Here is a 15,097-nt window from a genome sequence, read left to right as displayed (position 1 = left end):
CCAGAAAAGGTGGGCGGGCTGTGTTAGGAACACGGCACCTTAACGGCCACCAGAAGGGCAGGAGCACAGCCGTCACTTGATAAAGCGGAATATCGCGGGCACCCCGTGAATGAGGCAATGGGCAAAAAAGCTCTGGAGGATGTTGCAGAGAAAAACACAAATGTAGAACTGGCGCCAGCGCAGGATGCAGCGTTGTCATTCCCCCTTCATGTGACCCTTCAGGAGTGATTCACCCATGCTCGCAATTTCAAAGTCTGACGCATTTATTTGCACCTTACATGGTGTGGGTTGGTTGGTTCCACTGATGTAGTGGTAAAAAGGTGGGTAAACTATACAAAAATAAAAAAACGCAACATGTGTTGGTCTCATGTTTCATGAGTTGAAATAAAAAATCCCTGAATTTTTTAATTTTTAATTTATGAGTTATTTTACCAGGTAAGTTGACTGAGAACACGTTCTCATTTACAGGAACAACATGGGGAATAGTTACTGGGGAGAGGAGGGGGATGAATGAGCCAATTGTAAACCGGGGATGATTAGGTGACCATGATGATATGAGAACCAGATTGGGAATTTAGCCAGGACACCAGGGTTAACACCCCGACTCTTATGATAAGTGCCATGGGATCTTTAATGACCTCAGAGAGTCAGGACACCCGTTTAACGTCCCATTCGAAAGACGGCACCCTACACTGGGCAGTGTCCCCAATAATGTTCCATATGGACAAAAGGCAGGGTTGAATCTACATTTTACTGCCATTTTAGCTATCAATGTGACATTTGAGGAAATACAACTCAGTAGTCTGCCTGGAAAATAATTTGCAAGACCAATACAATTTTCATGTTGACATATTTCATCATTATCCGTTCTCCTCTCATTTAATTCAACGACATTCAAGTAATGGATCCTTACTTGAGAATAAGTGTTGAAAAGAAGCACACCTGAGAGATATTGCATATAGAGATGATGGATGGATAAAAGAGGATTCCCACCTCCTCTGACTCTTCACTGGTGGAGGGCCGTTGTTTCTTTAGTGGCTCAGTCAGCAGGCTCTTGGTACCAGGACCAAACATGGAGACACCTCCTGCTGGCATCTAAACACAACCAAAAACCTAATCACTGAAAGCAACAACCATCATTCTCATCACTGAAAGCAACAACCATCATCAGTGCAACATGTAATCATGATACCCAAGTCCCCTAAATCAATAACCATGATCACGCTAATTTTAGTCAATTAACAAGTATCCCACTTAATATGTAGGGTGTTCACCCATAAAAGTATTCATTAATTCAAGGTTTATACAAAAATGTCCATTTCTTAGCTAGCTACATAGCCGTCTTTGTATCAAAGATAATTGTGTAGTTTAGAGTAATTAGAGTAATTATCGAGGTTAGCTATTATCGAGGTTAGCTAGCCAGCTGTTTTCGTCCTCCTAACTTAGTCAACACTGCTAGCTAGCCAACTAGCCAACTTCTACCGACTAGCAGCACTGTAGAAACTATTACATTACAATGGAACGACTTGATTAGTGTAGTGTTAGCTAGCTACATAGTTGTCTTTGCTGTCTTTGTATCTAAGATAATTGTGTAGTTTAGAGTAATTATCGAGGTTAGCTAGCCAGCCGCGCCGCGACGCCGTTGTCCAGACTCCAGACTTAGTCAACACACCTAGTCATCGTCAAACCCACTGCTAGCTAGCCGACCTTTACTGACTAGCAGCACTGTAGAAACTAATACATTACAACGGAACGATTTGACTAGTGCAGTGTTAGCTAGCTACATAGTTGTCTTGGTCATAGTTAGCTAGCTACATAGTTGTCTTTGTCATAGTTTGATAATTGTGTAGTTTAGAGTAATTATCGAGGTTAGCTAGCCAGCTATTTTCGTCCCCCGCGACACCATTTTCCCAAACCTAGCCAACTATTACCGACGAGCAGCATTGTAGAAACTAAATACATTACAATAGAACGTCTTGATTAGTGCTATGTTAGCTAGCTACATAGTTGCTTTTGTATCATGATAAGGTGTAGTACTGAAACTATCGAGGTTACCTAGCCAGCTACACATTCAAACAAAGTCAACAACGCAGCCACTGCTAGCTAGCCTACTTCACCAGCCAGCAGTACTGTATCATTTGTCATTTTAGTCAATAAGATTTTTGCAACGTAAGCTTAACTTTCTGAACATTCGAGACGTGTAGTCCACTTGTCATTCCAACCTCCTTTGCATTAGCGTAACCTCTTTTGTAGCCTGTCAACTATGTGTCTGTCTATCCCTGTTCTCTCCCCTCTGCACAGGCCACACAAACGCTTCACACCGCGTGGCCGCTGCCACTCTAACCTGGTGGTCCCAGCGCGCACAACCCAGGTGGAGTTCCAGGTCTCCGGCAGCCTCTGGAACTGCCGGTCTGCAGCCAACAAGGCAGAGTTCATCTCAGCCTATGCTACCCTCCAGTCCCTCGACTTCTTGGCGCTGACGGAAACATGGATTACCACAGAAAACACTGCTACTCCTACTGCTCTCTCCTCGTCTGACCACGTGTTCTCGCATACCCCGAGAGCATCTGGTCAGCGGGGTGGTGTCACTGGAATCCTCATCTCTCCCAAGTGGACATTCTCTCTTTCTCCCCTGACCCATCTGTCTATCTCCTCCTTTGAATTCCATGCTGTCACAGTTACCAGCCCTTTCAAGCTTAACATCCTTATCATTTATCGCCCTCCAGGTTCCCTTGGAGAGTTCATCAATGAGCTTGACGTCTTGATAAGTTCCTTTCCTGAGGATGGCTCACCTCTCACAGTTCTGGGTGAGTTTAACCTCCCCACGTCTACCTTTGACTCATTCCTCTCTGCCTCCTTCTTTCCACTCCTCTCCTCTTTTGACCTCACCCTCTCACATTCCCCCCCTACTCACAAGGCAGGCAATACGCTTGACCTCATCTTTACTAGATGCTGTTCTTCCACTAATCTCATTGCAACTCCCCTCCAAGTCTCCGACCACTACCTTGTATCCTTTTCCCTCTCGCTCTCATCCAACACTTCTCACTCTGCCCCTACTCGGATGGTATTGCGCCGTCCCAACCTTCGCACTCTCTCTCCCGCTACTCTCTCCTCTTCCATCCTATCATCTCTTCCCTCTACTCAAACCTTCTCCAACCTATCCCCTGATTCTGCCTCCTCAACCCTCCTCTCCTCCCTTTCTGCATCCTTTGATTCTCTATGTCCCCTATCCTCCAGGCCGGCTCGGTCCTCCCCTCCTGCTCCGTGGCTCGACGACTCATTGCGAGCTCACAGAACAGGGCTCCGGGCAGCCGAGCGGAAATGGAGGAAAACTCGCCTCCCTGCAGACCTGGCATCCTTTCACTCCCTCCTCTCTACATTTTCCTCTTCTGTCTCTGCTGCTAAAGCCACTTTCTACCACTCTAAATTCCAAGCATCTGCCTCTAACCCTAGGAAGCTCTTCGCCACCTTCTCCTCCCTCCTGAATCCTCCTCCCCCCCCTCCTCCTCCTTCTCTGAGGATGACTTCGTCAACCATTTTGAAAAGAAGGTCGACGACATCCGATCCTCGTTTGCTAAGTCAAACGACACCGCTGGTCCTGCTCACACTGCCCTACCCTGTGCTTTGACCTCTTTCTCCAGATGAAATCTCGCGTCTTGTGACGGCCGGCCGCCCGACAACCTGCCCGCTTGACCCGATCCCCTCCTCTCCAGACCATTTCCGGAGACCTTCTCCCTTACCTCACCTTGCTCATCAACTCATCCTTGACCGCTGGCTACGTTCCTTCCGTCTTCAAGAGAGCGAGAGTTGCACCCCTTCTGAAAAAACCTACACTCGATCCCTCCAATGTCAACAACTACAGACCAGTATCCCTTCTTTCTTTTCTCTCCAAAACTCTTGAACGTGCCGTCCTTGGCCAGCTCTCCTGCTATCTCTCTCAGAATTACCTTCTTGATCCAAATCAGTCAGGTTTCAAGACTGGTCATTCAACTGAGACTGCTCTTCTCTGTGTCACGGAGGCTGTCCGCACTGCTAAAGCTAACTCTCTCTCCTCTGCTCTCATCCTCCTAGACCTATCTGCTGCCTTTGATACTGTGAACCATCAGATCCTCCTCTCCACCCTCTCCGAGTTGGGCATCTCCGGCGCAGCCCACGCTTGGATTACGTCCTACCTGACAGGTCGCTCCTACCAGGTGGCGTGGCGAGAATCTGTCTCCGCACCACGTGCTCTCACCACTGGTGTCCCCCAGGGCTCTGTTCTAGGCCCTCTCCTATTCTCGCTATACACCAAGTCACTTGGCTCTGTCATATCCTCACATGGTCTCTCCTATCATTGCTATGCAGACGGCACACAATTAATCTTCTCCTTTCCCCCTTCTGATAACCAGGTGGCGAATCGCATCTCTGCATGTCTGGCAGACATATCAGTGTGGATGACGGATCACCCCCTCAAGCTGAACCTCGGCAAGACGGAGCTGCTCTTCCTCCCGGGGAAGGACTGCCCGTTCCATGATCTCGCCATCACGGTTGACAACTCCCTTGTGTCCTCCTCCCAGAGTGCTAAGAACCTTGGCGTGACCCTGGACAACACCCTGTCGTTCTCCACTAACATCAAGGCGGTGACCCGATCCTGTAGGTTCATGCTCTACAACATTCGCAGAGTACGACCCTGCCTCACACAGGAAGCGGCGCAGGTCCTAATCCAGGCACTTGTCATCTCCAGTCTGGATTACTGCAACTCGCTGTTGGCTGGGCTCCCTGCCTGTGCCATTAAACCCCTACAACTCATCCAGAACGCCGCAGCCCGTCTGGTTTTCAACCTTCCCAAGTTCTCTCACGTCACCCCGCTCCTCCGCTCTCTCCACTGGCTTCCAGTTGAAGCTCGCATCCGCTACAAGACCATGGTGCTTGCCTACGGAGCTGTGAGGGGAACGGCACCTCCGTACCTTCAGGCTCTGATCAGGCCCTACACCCAAACAAGGGCACTGCGTTCATCCACCTCTGGCCTGCTGGCCCCCCTACCTCTGAGGAAGCACAGTTCCCGCTCAGCCCAGTCAAAACTGTTCGCTGCTCTGGCACCCCAATGGTGGAACAAGCTCCCTCACGACGCCAGGACAGCGGAGTCAATCACCACCTTCCGGAGACACCTGAAACCCCACCTCTTCAAGGAATACCTAGGATAGGATAAAGTAATCCTTCTAACCCCCCCCCCCCTTAAAAGATTTAGATGCACTATTGTAAAGTGGTTGTTCCACTGGATATCATAAGGTGAATGCACCAATTTGTAAGTCGCTCTGGATAAGAGCATCTGCTAAATGACTTAAATGTAAATGTAACAGAGAATTGTGTCAGAAAAACAGTAGTCTAACCCCCATGTCGCTACCATAGACGGTTTAAAAGTTAGACAATTTACTCTGAGAATTTAGCATGTTTAGAGTGAATGGAATGTCATCACAGGCATGATCAAAGTGGTCACTGCTCCATATAACTCTGCTCCGCGGCAGAACAGCACTAACAGGCCTCCCGAGCGGCACAGCGGTCAAAAGCACTGCTTCGCAGTGATACAGGCATCATACAGATCCGGGTTTGATTCCGGGCTGTGTCACAGCCGGCTGTGACCTGGAGACCCATGAGGTGTCCGGCGTCGTCCGGGTTAGGTCGGCCGGGATGTCCTTGTCCCATTGCGCTCTAGTGACTCCTTGTGGCGGGCCATGCATATGCACGCTGACTTCAGTCGCCAGGTGTAAGGTGTTTCCTCCGACACATTGGTGCGGCTGACTTCCAGGTTAAGCGAGCAGTGCGGCTTGGCAGGGTCGTGTTCCGGAAGACGCATGGCTCTTGACCTTGGCCTCTCACGAGTCCGTACGAGAGTTGCAGCGATAGGACAATTGGATCCCACGAAATTGGGGGGAAAAAAAGGGGGAAAAAGTCAACTAGTGGCTGCAGGTCATATGAGTGAAAACATTGGCTTTTTCTAAATGAAATCTGCAGTATAAAAACAAAATAGGGACTAAATATGTATTTATTTACAAAGCTAACAGACAATTTCAATAACCACCCCCCATGAAGACAATATGTTCATGTTTTCATTGTGTATTTCTCAATCTTTCCCTTTAAATCGCCATAGAAATGGCACCTCTCAACATAGAAAAATCTAAATCAACTTGATACCAATCTAACCCGCAGAAACACCTCCAAATGGTACCACCTCCCATTGCCAAATATGGAAGAGATAGACCCAAGAGCAGCGCAGTCTAAACTAGCAACGGTCACAACAAACTAACATTCTTATTTCATCAACACTGTCAAGTATAAGTATACTAAAGTTACAATATTGCAGAGAACAATCTAATGATTCATTATGTGTGATTTATAATGACACATAAGAAAACAACGTTTTGACATAACTTTTGTAGCATCCTCTTGAATTGCCCCGTTTTTCTCTAAATTCTAAGGTAGTGAGCAGAGGCCCTATGATACAGTATAGGTAAAAACAACGCTCTGTACACGTGTGTATATTCACCTTTTTCTGAGGAGACTGTTTCACCTGTTCTTCCTCCTCCTCCTCCACCACCTCCCTCCTACTCTGTAGAGGGGGCAGAACACCAGAGTTCTCACTGAAGATGTCACCATCCTCATCACCTCCTCCAGACAGATCCACTGTCTTCCTCTGCTTGGGTTCCTCCTGTCCAGCTGAACACAGGTGACAACACATTATGAGTGCTTGTGCTGAAGACAGTTATAGTGTGGCAAGATCTAACATGTGAAACTTACTGCATGAATGAAAATAAGCTGAAAACTTGATTCACATACCTAAGAGCAAATGATGTATTGGCGTGATGCCAATGTAAGATTTTTACTGATATTTTACGATCATTGATCTGAAGTTGGGATCTCGCCCACCATGCTAGCGAGAGAGAGAGAGAGAAGTTACGGTTTGATTGACTTACCTGAGCTGGATTTATTAAGGCTTTTGCCGGTGAAGAAGTTATCCTCCTCATCGTCAAACAGCCCCCCTAAAGCGGTCTTTCTAGGGGCTGATGTCTGGGTCTTGTGGGGTTTGGCTGGACTGCTGTTCTCTCTACCCCCCACTGAGTCAGAGTCATTAGGAGTGCCAAACAGGCTGTTCTCTATGGGGAAAGAAGAGGACAGGATAGACTCGTCAGATAAAACCTGGAGATTATAATATTTTCAGTACCATCACAGAATAGTCAACATAGTACGGTAGACTGTCTGTGGTCATGTATTGTAATAGTATTTAGTTTGAACTTAATAAATCCAATTCCGTTTCAGAAAGGCAGGACGGTATCTTCAGAGGCATTATGTTCTTAAGCCCCAGAAAACTGTTTCTTCATTTGAGTAACACTGTTATTACTATTTAATCTTTGAAATGCCTTTGCTGTCCTTAGGGCATGTTTCTATGCTCCCGAGTGGCGCAGCGGTCTAAGACACTGCATCTCAGTGCAAGAGGCGTCACTGCAGTCTCTGGTTCGAATCCAGGCAGCATCACATCCAGCCTTGATTGGGAGTCCCATAGGGCGGCGCATAGCGTCGTCCAGGTTTGGCCGGTGTAGGCCGTCATTGTAAATAAGAATTTGTTCTTAACTGACTTGCCTAGTTAAATAAAGGTTAAATAAATAAATACAAATTGTATTACCTGGGAATATTGACACAGCCCCTGAAGGAATCTTCTTAGCAGGCTTGACAGGTACTGGCAGAAACACAAGAGAGACTTACAGGTTCTGTTAACAGGTCAAAGTCTCTATACTGTCCAGAAAAAAAGCATTACTCAAAATGAATAAGGTAACCCACGAAAAATGTATTAGAAACAGTGACCACAGCCATTACACAACATTCTCAATTCACTTACAAGAAAACATCCTGAAAAGGAAAGCAACCATCTAAACTTGCAGAAGAAAAAAAATGTTTTTGATTGCAAAACATCTAGTGTGCCCTAATGAAAACAGCATTGGTGTTTCAACAGATAGTTTGTATGGCTATTATTACCTGTGGTCTTCTCCTCTGCTACAGGCTGTTTAGGTGGATCAGAAAACATATCCCCCTGGACAACAAACATATTATCAGGGTCGCTATGGTTTCAGACAAAACTCATTTAATGTACTCTTCGGGAGCTTTTAACAGGCTGTAGATTAATTTTTCTTTGAACAGTTCACTTATTGATTTCTATCCATCATATTATGTGAAATTACAATGGGTAAGTAACATGGAAAAAGTAAGACATGGAAGCTACAAAACGGCGTTCATGTGAGCCTACCTCATCATCAAACAGTCCTCTCCCTCCGCTGAAGAGGCCTCCTTTCCCTCCAAACGGAGAGAGGTCCTCTTCCTCCATCTTGGGCTGCCCGAATAACTCCTCGCTGTCATCTTCAATAGCTACATCAACACAAACAGGTGTCAACAACAAGTCAAAAAAATGACTGGTAAATACTGCAATGTCATGAATGCTTGTCAAATGACATCTCATTCAGTCACTTTGGAGCGAGACCAACTCCACTAATGCTCTTCTGACTGAAGTGTTATGAAGTAACAGTTAGCTTAGCAGGTATAATATAATTGTATACATAGTGAGAGAGATTAGGTGCTCGTACACAATGTGCAGTAAAGAAAACTCTCTTTTAGATGAGTGAATTGCTGTCCAACCCGGTGGCCTCTCAGCCTTGGGCTTGGGCTCTGTTCTTCTTAGAGGCAGACGACAACGCTTCAGAGAAGTGACACGGGGAAGGAAACATGAGCATGCACATGCAGAACAATGATATGTAGTGAAACATGCATGTGCTGTTGGAATCTGCCATCATTATTTGCATTATGACATCCCATTTGTTGTATGGCCTACATTATGTACAAATGTACCAACTGAAAACACATCTTGGAACTTGTATGGAGCAAACAGTGGCCATAATAATCAAAACAGAGAGGACAGATAAATGAATTTAGGTAGATTGTAGTGTAGGATCATTAGTCTGGGTGCCAGACTGTGTGTACCGCGCAGTCATACGGCATATCAAGATGTTATCCTGTATTTTAAGCCTGAATTGAGAATTACAGTGGCAAGAAAAAGTATGTGAACCCTTTGGAATTACCTGCATTTCTGCATAAATTGGTCATCAAATTTGATCTGATCTTCATCTAAGTAGACAACAATAGACACAGTGTGCTTAAACTAATAACACAAAAGTTGTATTTTTCTTGTCTATATTGAATACATCATTTAAACATTCACAGTGTAGGTTGGATAAAGTATGTGAACCCCTAGGTTAATGGCTTCTCCAAAGCTAATTGGAGTCAGGAGTCAACTAACCTGGAGTCCAATCAATGAGACGGTTGGACGTTGGTTAGAGCTGCATTGCCCTATAAAAAACACTCACAACATTTGCGTTTGCTATTCACAAGAAGCCTGATGTGAACTATGCCTTGAACAAGAGATCTCAGAAGACCTAAGATTAAGAATTGTTGACTTGCATAAAGCTGGAAAGGGTTGCAAAAGTATCTCTAAAAGCCTGTTCATCAGTCCATGGTAAGACAAATTGTCTATAAATGGAGAAATTTCAGCACTGTTGCTACTCTCCCTTGGAGTGGCCGTCCTGCAAAGATGACTGCAAGAGCACAGCGCAGAATGCTCAATGAGGTTAAGAAGAATCCTAGAATGTCAGCTAAAGACATACAGAAATCTCTGGAACACTACCATTTCAGTTGACGAGTCTACGATACGTAAAACACAATGGTGTTCATGGGAGGACATCACGGAAGAAGCCACTGCTGTCCAAAAGAAACATTGCAGCACGTCTGAAGTTGGCAAAAGTGCACTTGGATGTTCCACAGCGCTACTCGCAAAATATTCTGTGGACAGATGAAACTACAGTTGAGTTGTTTGGAAGGAACACACAACACAACCTGGATTTCTGCATAAATTGGTCATCAAATTTGATCAAATCTTCATCTAAGTCACAACAATAGACAAACACGGTGTGCTTAAACTAATAAGAAAGGAGAAAAAAAAGGCATAGCACACCAACATCAAAACCTCATCCCAACTGTAAAGTATGGTGGAAGGAGCATCATGGTTTGGGGCAGCTTTGCTGACTCAGGGCCTGGACCGCTTGCTATCATTGACGTAAAAATGAATTCCCAAGTTTATCAAGACATTCTGCAGGAGAATGTTAGGCTGTCTGTCTGCCACTTGAAGCTCAACAGAAGTCGGGTGATGCAACAGGACAACAACCCAAAACACAGACGTAAATCAACAACAGAATGGCTTCAACAGAACAAAATACGCCTTCTGGAGTGGCCCAGTCAGAGCCCTGAGCTCAACCCGATTGAGATGATGTGGCATATCCTCAACAGAGCAGTTCACACAAGACATCCCAAGAATATTGCTGAACTGAAACAGTTTTGCAAAGAGGAATGGTCCAAAATTCCTCCTGACCGTTGTGCAGGTCTGATCCACAACTACAGAAAACGTTTGGTTGAGGTTATTGCTGCCCAAGGAGGGTCAACCAGTTATTAAATCCAACGGTTCACATACTTTTTCAACCCTGCACTGTGAATGTTTACATAGTGTGTTCAAAAAAGACATGAAAACATATAATTGTTTGTGTGTTATTAGTTTAAGCAGACTGTGATTGTCTATCGTTGTGACCTAGATGAAGATGGTCCTGGACCATCTGACATAAAAAGAAAAGGACATTTTGATGAAAAAGCTTTAAATAAAAGGGTAAAAATCCAGGCATGTCACATTACTGCACAAAACACAGGGCCACATGATCATATGGCAATAAGTTGGCTAAATCAGAAACAGACTGATACCCAGGCTAGCATATGAGCTCATACAGATACCATGATGGTGGAGGTGATAATGGGCGTGCTGAGTAGTTTGTAACTCAGGTCATATCAACCCAACATACATGTGTGATCTCCCTCTGGCTTGCTGATGGGTTCCCCTTTGATTCTGGCAGCCAGCTCATCAGCAAAGGATGATGGTCTTGGGTTCTGAATGTGACACAAAGACTTCCGTAAAAGAGAGGTGGAATAGAACATCAATATTCATGTAAGGTCCCATGTGGCTCAGTTGGTAGAGCATGGTGTTTGCAACGCCAGGGTTGTGGGTTCGCTTCCCACAGGGGACCAGTACGGAGAAAAAAAATGTATGAAATGTATGCATTCACTACTGTAAGTTGCTCTGGATAAGAGCGTCTGCTAAATGACTAAAATGTAAAATGTAAATGTAAGGGGACATGCAATTAACTTCAAAATATTTCACATTTGTCTACATTCAATAGCTGAGACATGACACATTCATTATGCTCCCTCAAGTCATAAAACAAATGTATTAGCAATGTTGACTTAGCTGGATAAAGGCTAGTTATATTTCATAAATGATCTGTCCGTCATATTATTAGTATCAGTCTCCACCAGCAAACTATAATCAAACATACCTTTCTGTCATCATCATCATCATCATCATCTTCGTCCGATTCTCCGAAAATGTCTGAATCTCCCTCCTCGTCATCACTCAACATAGACGACTTCTGAAGGGGAAATCATTCAATGTCATCCATGAGGTTGCAAATAAAATCACAATCTTCACTAAGGTGTAATCATTACCATCATCGCCATAAACAACAGCATGCTTATGGCCAGTGTCCAGAGTGTAGGTAGGATTCAATCAACCACACACTTTTCTGTTGTGTTTCGTCATTGATTAAATTGGCAAATACCTTAATCATCCATTGTCAGAATTGTGCACACAGAGATACAATCCTGTACGTTTGTTATTGTTTTCACAGCGATATCAACTAACTCTGGGTTTGATCGTCGACCCTGACAGTCACAGTGAAATTGACCTTCACCTTCTTCATGGTGCCTGGCCCCTCCTCATCCTGGTCAAAGTCATCGTCTGACTGCTGTTCACATAAACACCACAGGGATAATACAGTTATCTAAATAAAATTGTCAGTATTTTCAACTTATTTTGAGGATAATAATAATGCCAACTTCACACTTAAAAAAAACATCTGTCTCTTTCTAGCCGAAAATATGAAAAAAGATTTACGTCAGCATCTTTGCCATCTTCGCTCACAATGACGGTGTCTCGATCGCTGTCGACTGACATTTCTGTGAAGTAAAGAATGACATCAGTTTCCCTTTCTCTTTGTGAAACACGACTAATGTTAGACGAGAAACACTATGCTTGGAAGAGTGTTGAACACTAACAATATAAACACATGCCAAGAATACACACACTTTCCTTCAGTAGAAAGAGTACTTGAGGAACAGAGGTGATCTACCTTCACTGGAGAGGTCTCCCAGTCCAACGTCTTCTTGCCCCATAAAGAGCTGAGAACCAATCAAATATGGTAAAGGCCTGTCCACATACAGGTCCTACAAACAGAGAGAGAGGTGGGTTAGAGAAAGAAAGACGGAGAGGAAGCGGTCAGAGAAAACGTCATTGGTCAATACGAGCAGAATCATTGAAATCAAATGTTCGTCAAAAAAAAAAAATAAACGTGTACATCAGTTGTCAAAGTGCTTAACCTGAGCTAGACCCTAAAGACAGATCAAAAACACAGTGGCATGGAAACATTGGCCATCCTCCCTAGACTAGACTGGGCAGGTATTAATCCTAACGTGATATCTGGAGCAGTGAATAACTTTCATTCTCTCTAATCCTGTATGTTTCCAGATGATTCCAAACTCACCTTGGGCTCCAGTATGGGCTCCACTCTGTCTGTGGCCTCCTCGTCCTCTGAGTCAGAGTTTCCTGCCTTGATGTCTAGCTGCTCAAAGGCAGAGTCCAGCACCATCAGACCGTAGTTCACTGCTTCCTGGACCTTAGGAATCAGCTGGGCTTCCTTCTGCTCACGAGTCTTCTAATGCGGGGTAATTGAATTTAACTATCCCCGGGGGGGAACTCGCAACGTCACAGTGCTATACATGTCACAACACATCAAGGAAGGAGTAGGTAGATGATTTACCTGCTCAGGCGGTCTCTCCAAGGCCTCAGGCTTTGGCACCACCTCCTCATCATACACTCTCTGATGAGGTCAACAAAAACAAAGATCGGTAACACATCACACAATCAATACAAGAAGCATGAGTTAGAATCTATCAATGTAACACAGCACCTTGTGATAGTGAACAAAAAGAGGCGGCACCATGAGCAAGCAGATCATTAAACACAAGTGTCATCAGTTCCTCATAGTTCTGTACCATGTAGCACGATTCATCTTTTCTTCATTTTGTTAAAAGCTTGTGAAGTTTCAAAATATCTGTGAAATGTAAAATACGGCATAACCATCCTCTAAAGTAGAGGGGCACCAAGCTGAACAGAAGAACAAGACATGGGTCGTGTTCATTTGGAGCAAAAAAAAGTACATCTGTGTTACTTATTAGACAAGTCAAGAACAGGTGGTCCTCTCCCTGTTTCAGTTCGTTTTCTTCCATTAAAATGCTCTAATGAAGACGACCATGGTATTTCCAGTCCACAACGTACGTTTTCAATGAATTGTGTGTTGGAGAGCATGAGGAAGTCGTTGAAGACGGTGTGCACGCAACAGTCTGTGGCCTTGGTGTCTCTGATCAGTCCATCCAACTGCTTCTCTATCTCATGAGTCTTTGACAGCATCCTCTGGGAGAAGTCTTGCAGGAACAGGAAGAGCTGTGGAGGAGGGGATACCAACAACTGTTTAATCTTCATCTATTCAACAGTGTATCTGATTGTTCAGTAGCGGACTTTGTCTTTGCCACAGCGATAAGGGTAGTTAGTCTGTTGCATTGCTGTTTACAACGCTATGTGATTGCTCTACCCATAAAATGTAGAGTTAGAGGCTGAGAGCCTGCCTGCCAGTCTGTTTCTGCTTCAGCCACCAGATGATACACTGTTAAATGCATTAGAAACAGTTGGGTATTCAGAAACTGAATAATAACTTGGAGATAATAACCAAAGCCTACCCCTGAGTCTGCAGCCAGGGACCAGTTGGTGCTGGTCTGTCGCATCTCTTCAAAGGTCCAGAGTCTCTCCCACACCTGGCCATCATTCCCGGTGTGATTGCTCTTGCTAGGGACATTCGCCATGCCAACCGGCAACCCGCTCATCTGAAACAATACTGAAGGATTTATTCAGTTGGAATAAACCGGATAAAACATTTCAAACGGGCGTTCAGCGTGGACAAGAACCATTTAAAAGTTCTCTACTGTTTCGTGCAAACTAGACGCGATCCATTACCTGATTTGTAAAAAATAAGCCCAAATGATATAACTTTGGTCGCGATCAACACAGGCATGGACTGGCAAATGCGAGCTAAATTAGCTGGCACCAGTGGCTGCTTTATTGTAATGCAAACAAACTAGCTAGTTTGCTACCCTAGTTAGCAAGAAAACTAGTTGTCGAACATTGTAGGTGCAATGTTTAATTGGGAAGTCGCAAGCTTTCGCAAAATGTAATTTGGAATGTCAGCTAGGTATAGGACGTTAGTTGAATAAATGTTTATGCACTGCCGGAGACTGCACAGCATACTCTCGCACTTTCAGAGATATTTTTTACTAAACTCACCTTAGTAACTGTTGTCCACGTTAGTGAAATATGAGCCCCAAAAGTCGTAAAAAGAAACTCGATTATGCCGTTCCTCATTGATCTCTTGACAGGTCGGCCATATTCTGTCTGTCTGTCTGTCTGTCTGGAGGCAATCAGCTGACGGCAGTCACCTGACTCAATGCAACGTTACCACATCAAATTGGCAATAGTAATCAATACATACAGGTCTTTGTTTGTATGGTATGTAATGTGTATGTTGAATGCATTGTCATGTTATTGAATTGCATGCAATTTTCCTTAGCTAGAATTGTTCATTTATTTACTCTAGGCCTAGTCCAATCTTTTGAGAAACACTGCAGTTCATTCATTTTTTTCCAGCTAGGGGAAAGTGGGGTAAGCGATGCCAAAGCCTAAGTCTAAACAGGCTCCAAAGTCTAAACAGGCTCCTTGCTTGGGACTTCCTAACTCTGACGTCACCCCATTGAAGTTGACGATTCAAACGGTCAAAGGTTAAGGTTAGGTAAGGGTTAGGGTAGGGACGTCCCA

The 15,097-nt window shown here is 44.6% G+C and overlaps 1 protein-coding gene across 8 annotated transcripts in view; it reads right to left on the bottom strand.

Moving 5' to 3' along the window:
- LOC106577190 (WASH complex subunit 2) overlaps positions 1 to 14,715 on the bottom strand; it is a 28,179-nt gene extending 13,464 nt beyond the window's left edge. The window contains exons 1-16 of one of the 8 annotated variants that reach the window (XM_014155042.2): positions 14,570 to 14,715; positions 13,969 to 14,112; positions 13,511 to 13,675; positions 12,993 to 13,052; positions 12,717 to 12,887; positions 12,306 to 12,399; positions 12,071 to 12,132; positions 11,868 to 11,921; positions 11,454 to 11,543; positions 10,923 to 11,007; positions 8,276 to 8,394; positions 8,008 to 8,062; positions 7,658 to 7,711; positions 6,951 to 7,130; positions 6,524 to 6,693; positions 943 to 1,095 (exon numbers count right to left, since the gene is read on the bottom strand). In XM_014155042.2, coding sequence (XP_014010517.2) covers positions 943 to 1,095; positions 6,524 to 6,693; positions 6,951 to 7,130; positions 7,658 to 7,711; positions 8,008 to 8,062; positions 8,276 to 8,394; positions 10,923 to 11,007; positions 11,454 to 11,543; positions 11,868 to 11,921; positions 12,071 to 12,132; positions 12,306 to 12,399; positions 12,717 to 12,887; positions 12,993 to 13,052; positions 13,511 to 13,675; positions 13,969 to 14,112; positions 14,570 to 14,647 — 1,734 coding nt within the window. In that variant the 5' untranslated portion in view covers positions 14,648 to 14,715. Of the gene's footprint in view, positions 1 to 942; positions 1,096 to 6,523; positions 6,694 to 6,950; positions 7,131 to 7,657; positions 7,712 to 8,007; positions 8,063 to 8,275; positions 8,395 to 10,922; positions 11,008 to 11,453; positions 11,547 to 11,867; positions 11,922 to 12,070; positions 12,133 to 12,305; positions 12,400 to 12,716; positions 12,888 to 12,992; positions 13,053 to 13,227; positions 13,676 to 13,968; positions 14,124 to 14,569 lie in introns of those variants that run through there. The other 7 variants (XM_014155041.2, XM_014155038.2, XM_014155043.2 and 4 more) reach the window with 7 other exon arrangements.
- Positions 14,716 to 15,097: the final 382 nt, after the last annotated feature.

Source organism: Salmo salar, chromosome ssa18 (genome assembly GCF_905237065.1).
Source record: "Salmo salar chromosome ssa18, Ssal_v3.1, whole genome shotgun sequence".
Lineage (NCBI taxonomy): Eukaryota > Metazoa > Chordata > Actinopteri > Salmoniformes > Salmonidae > Salmo > Salmo salar.
The sequence above is the reverse complement of the archived record's forward strand: the minus strand, read 5'-3'. Positions and strand labels throughout refer to the sequence as shown.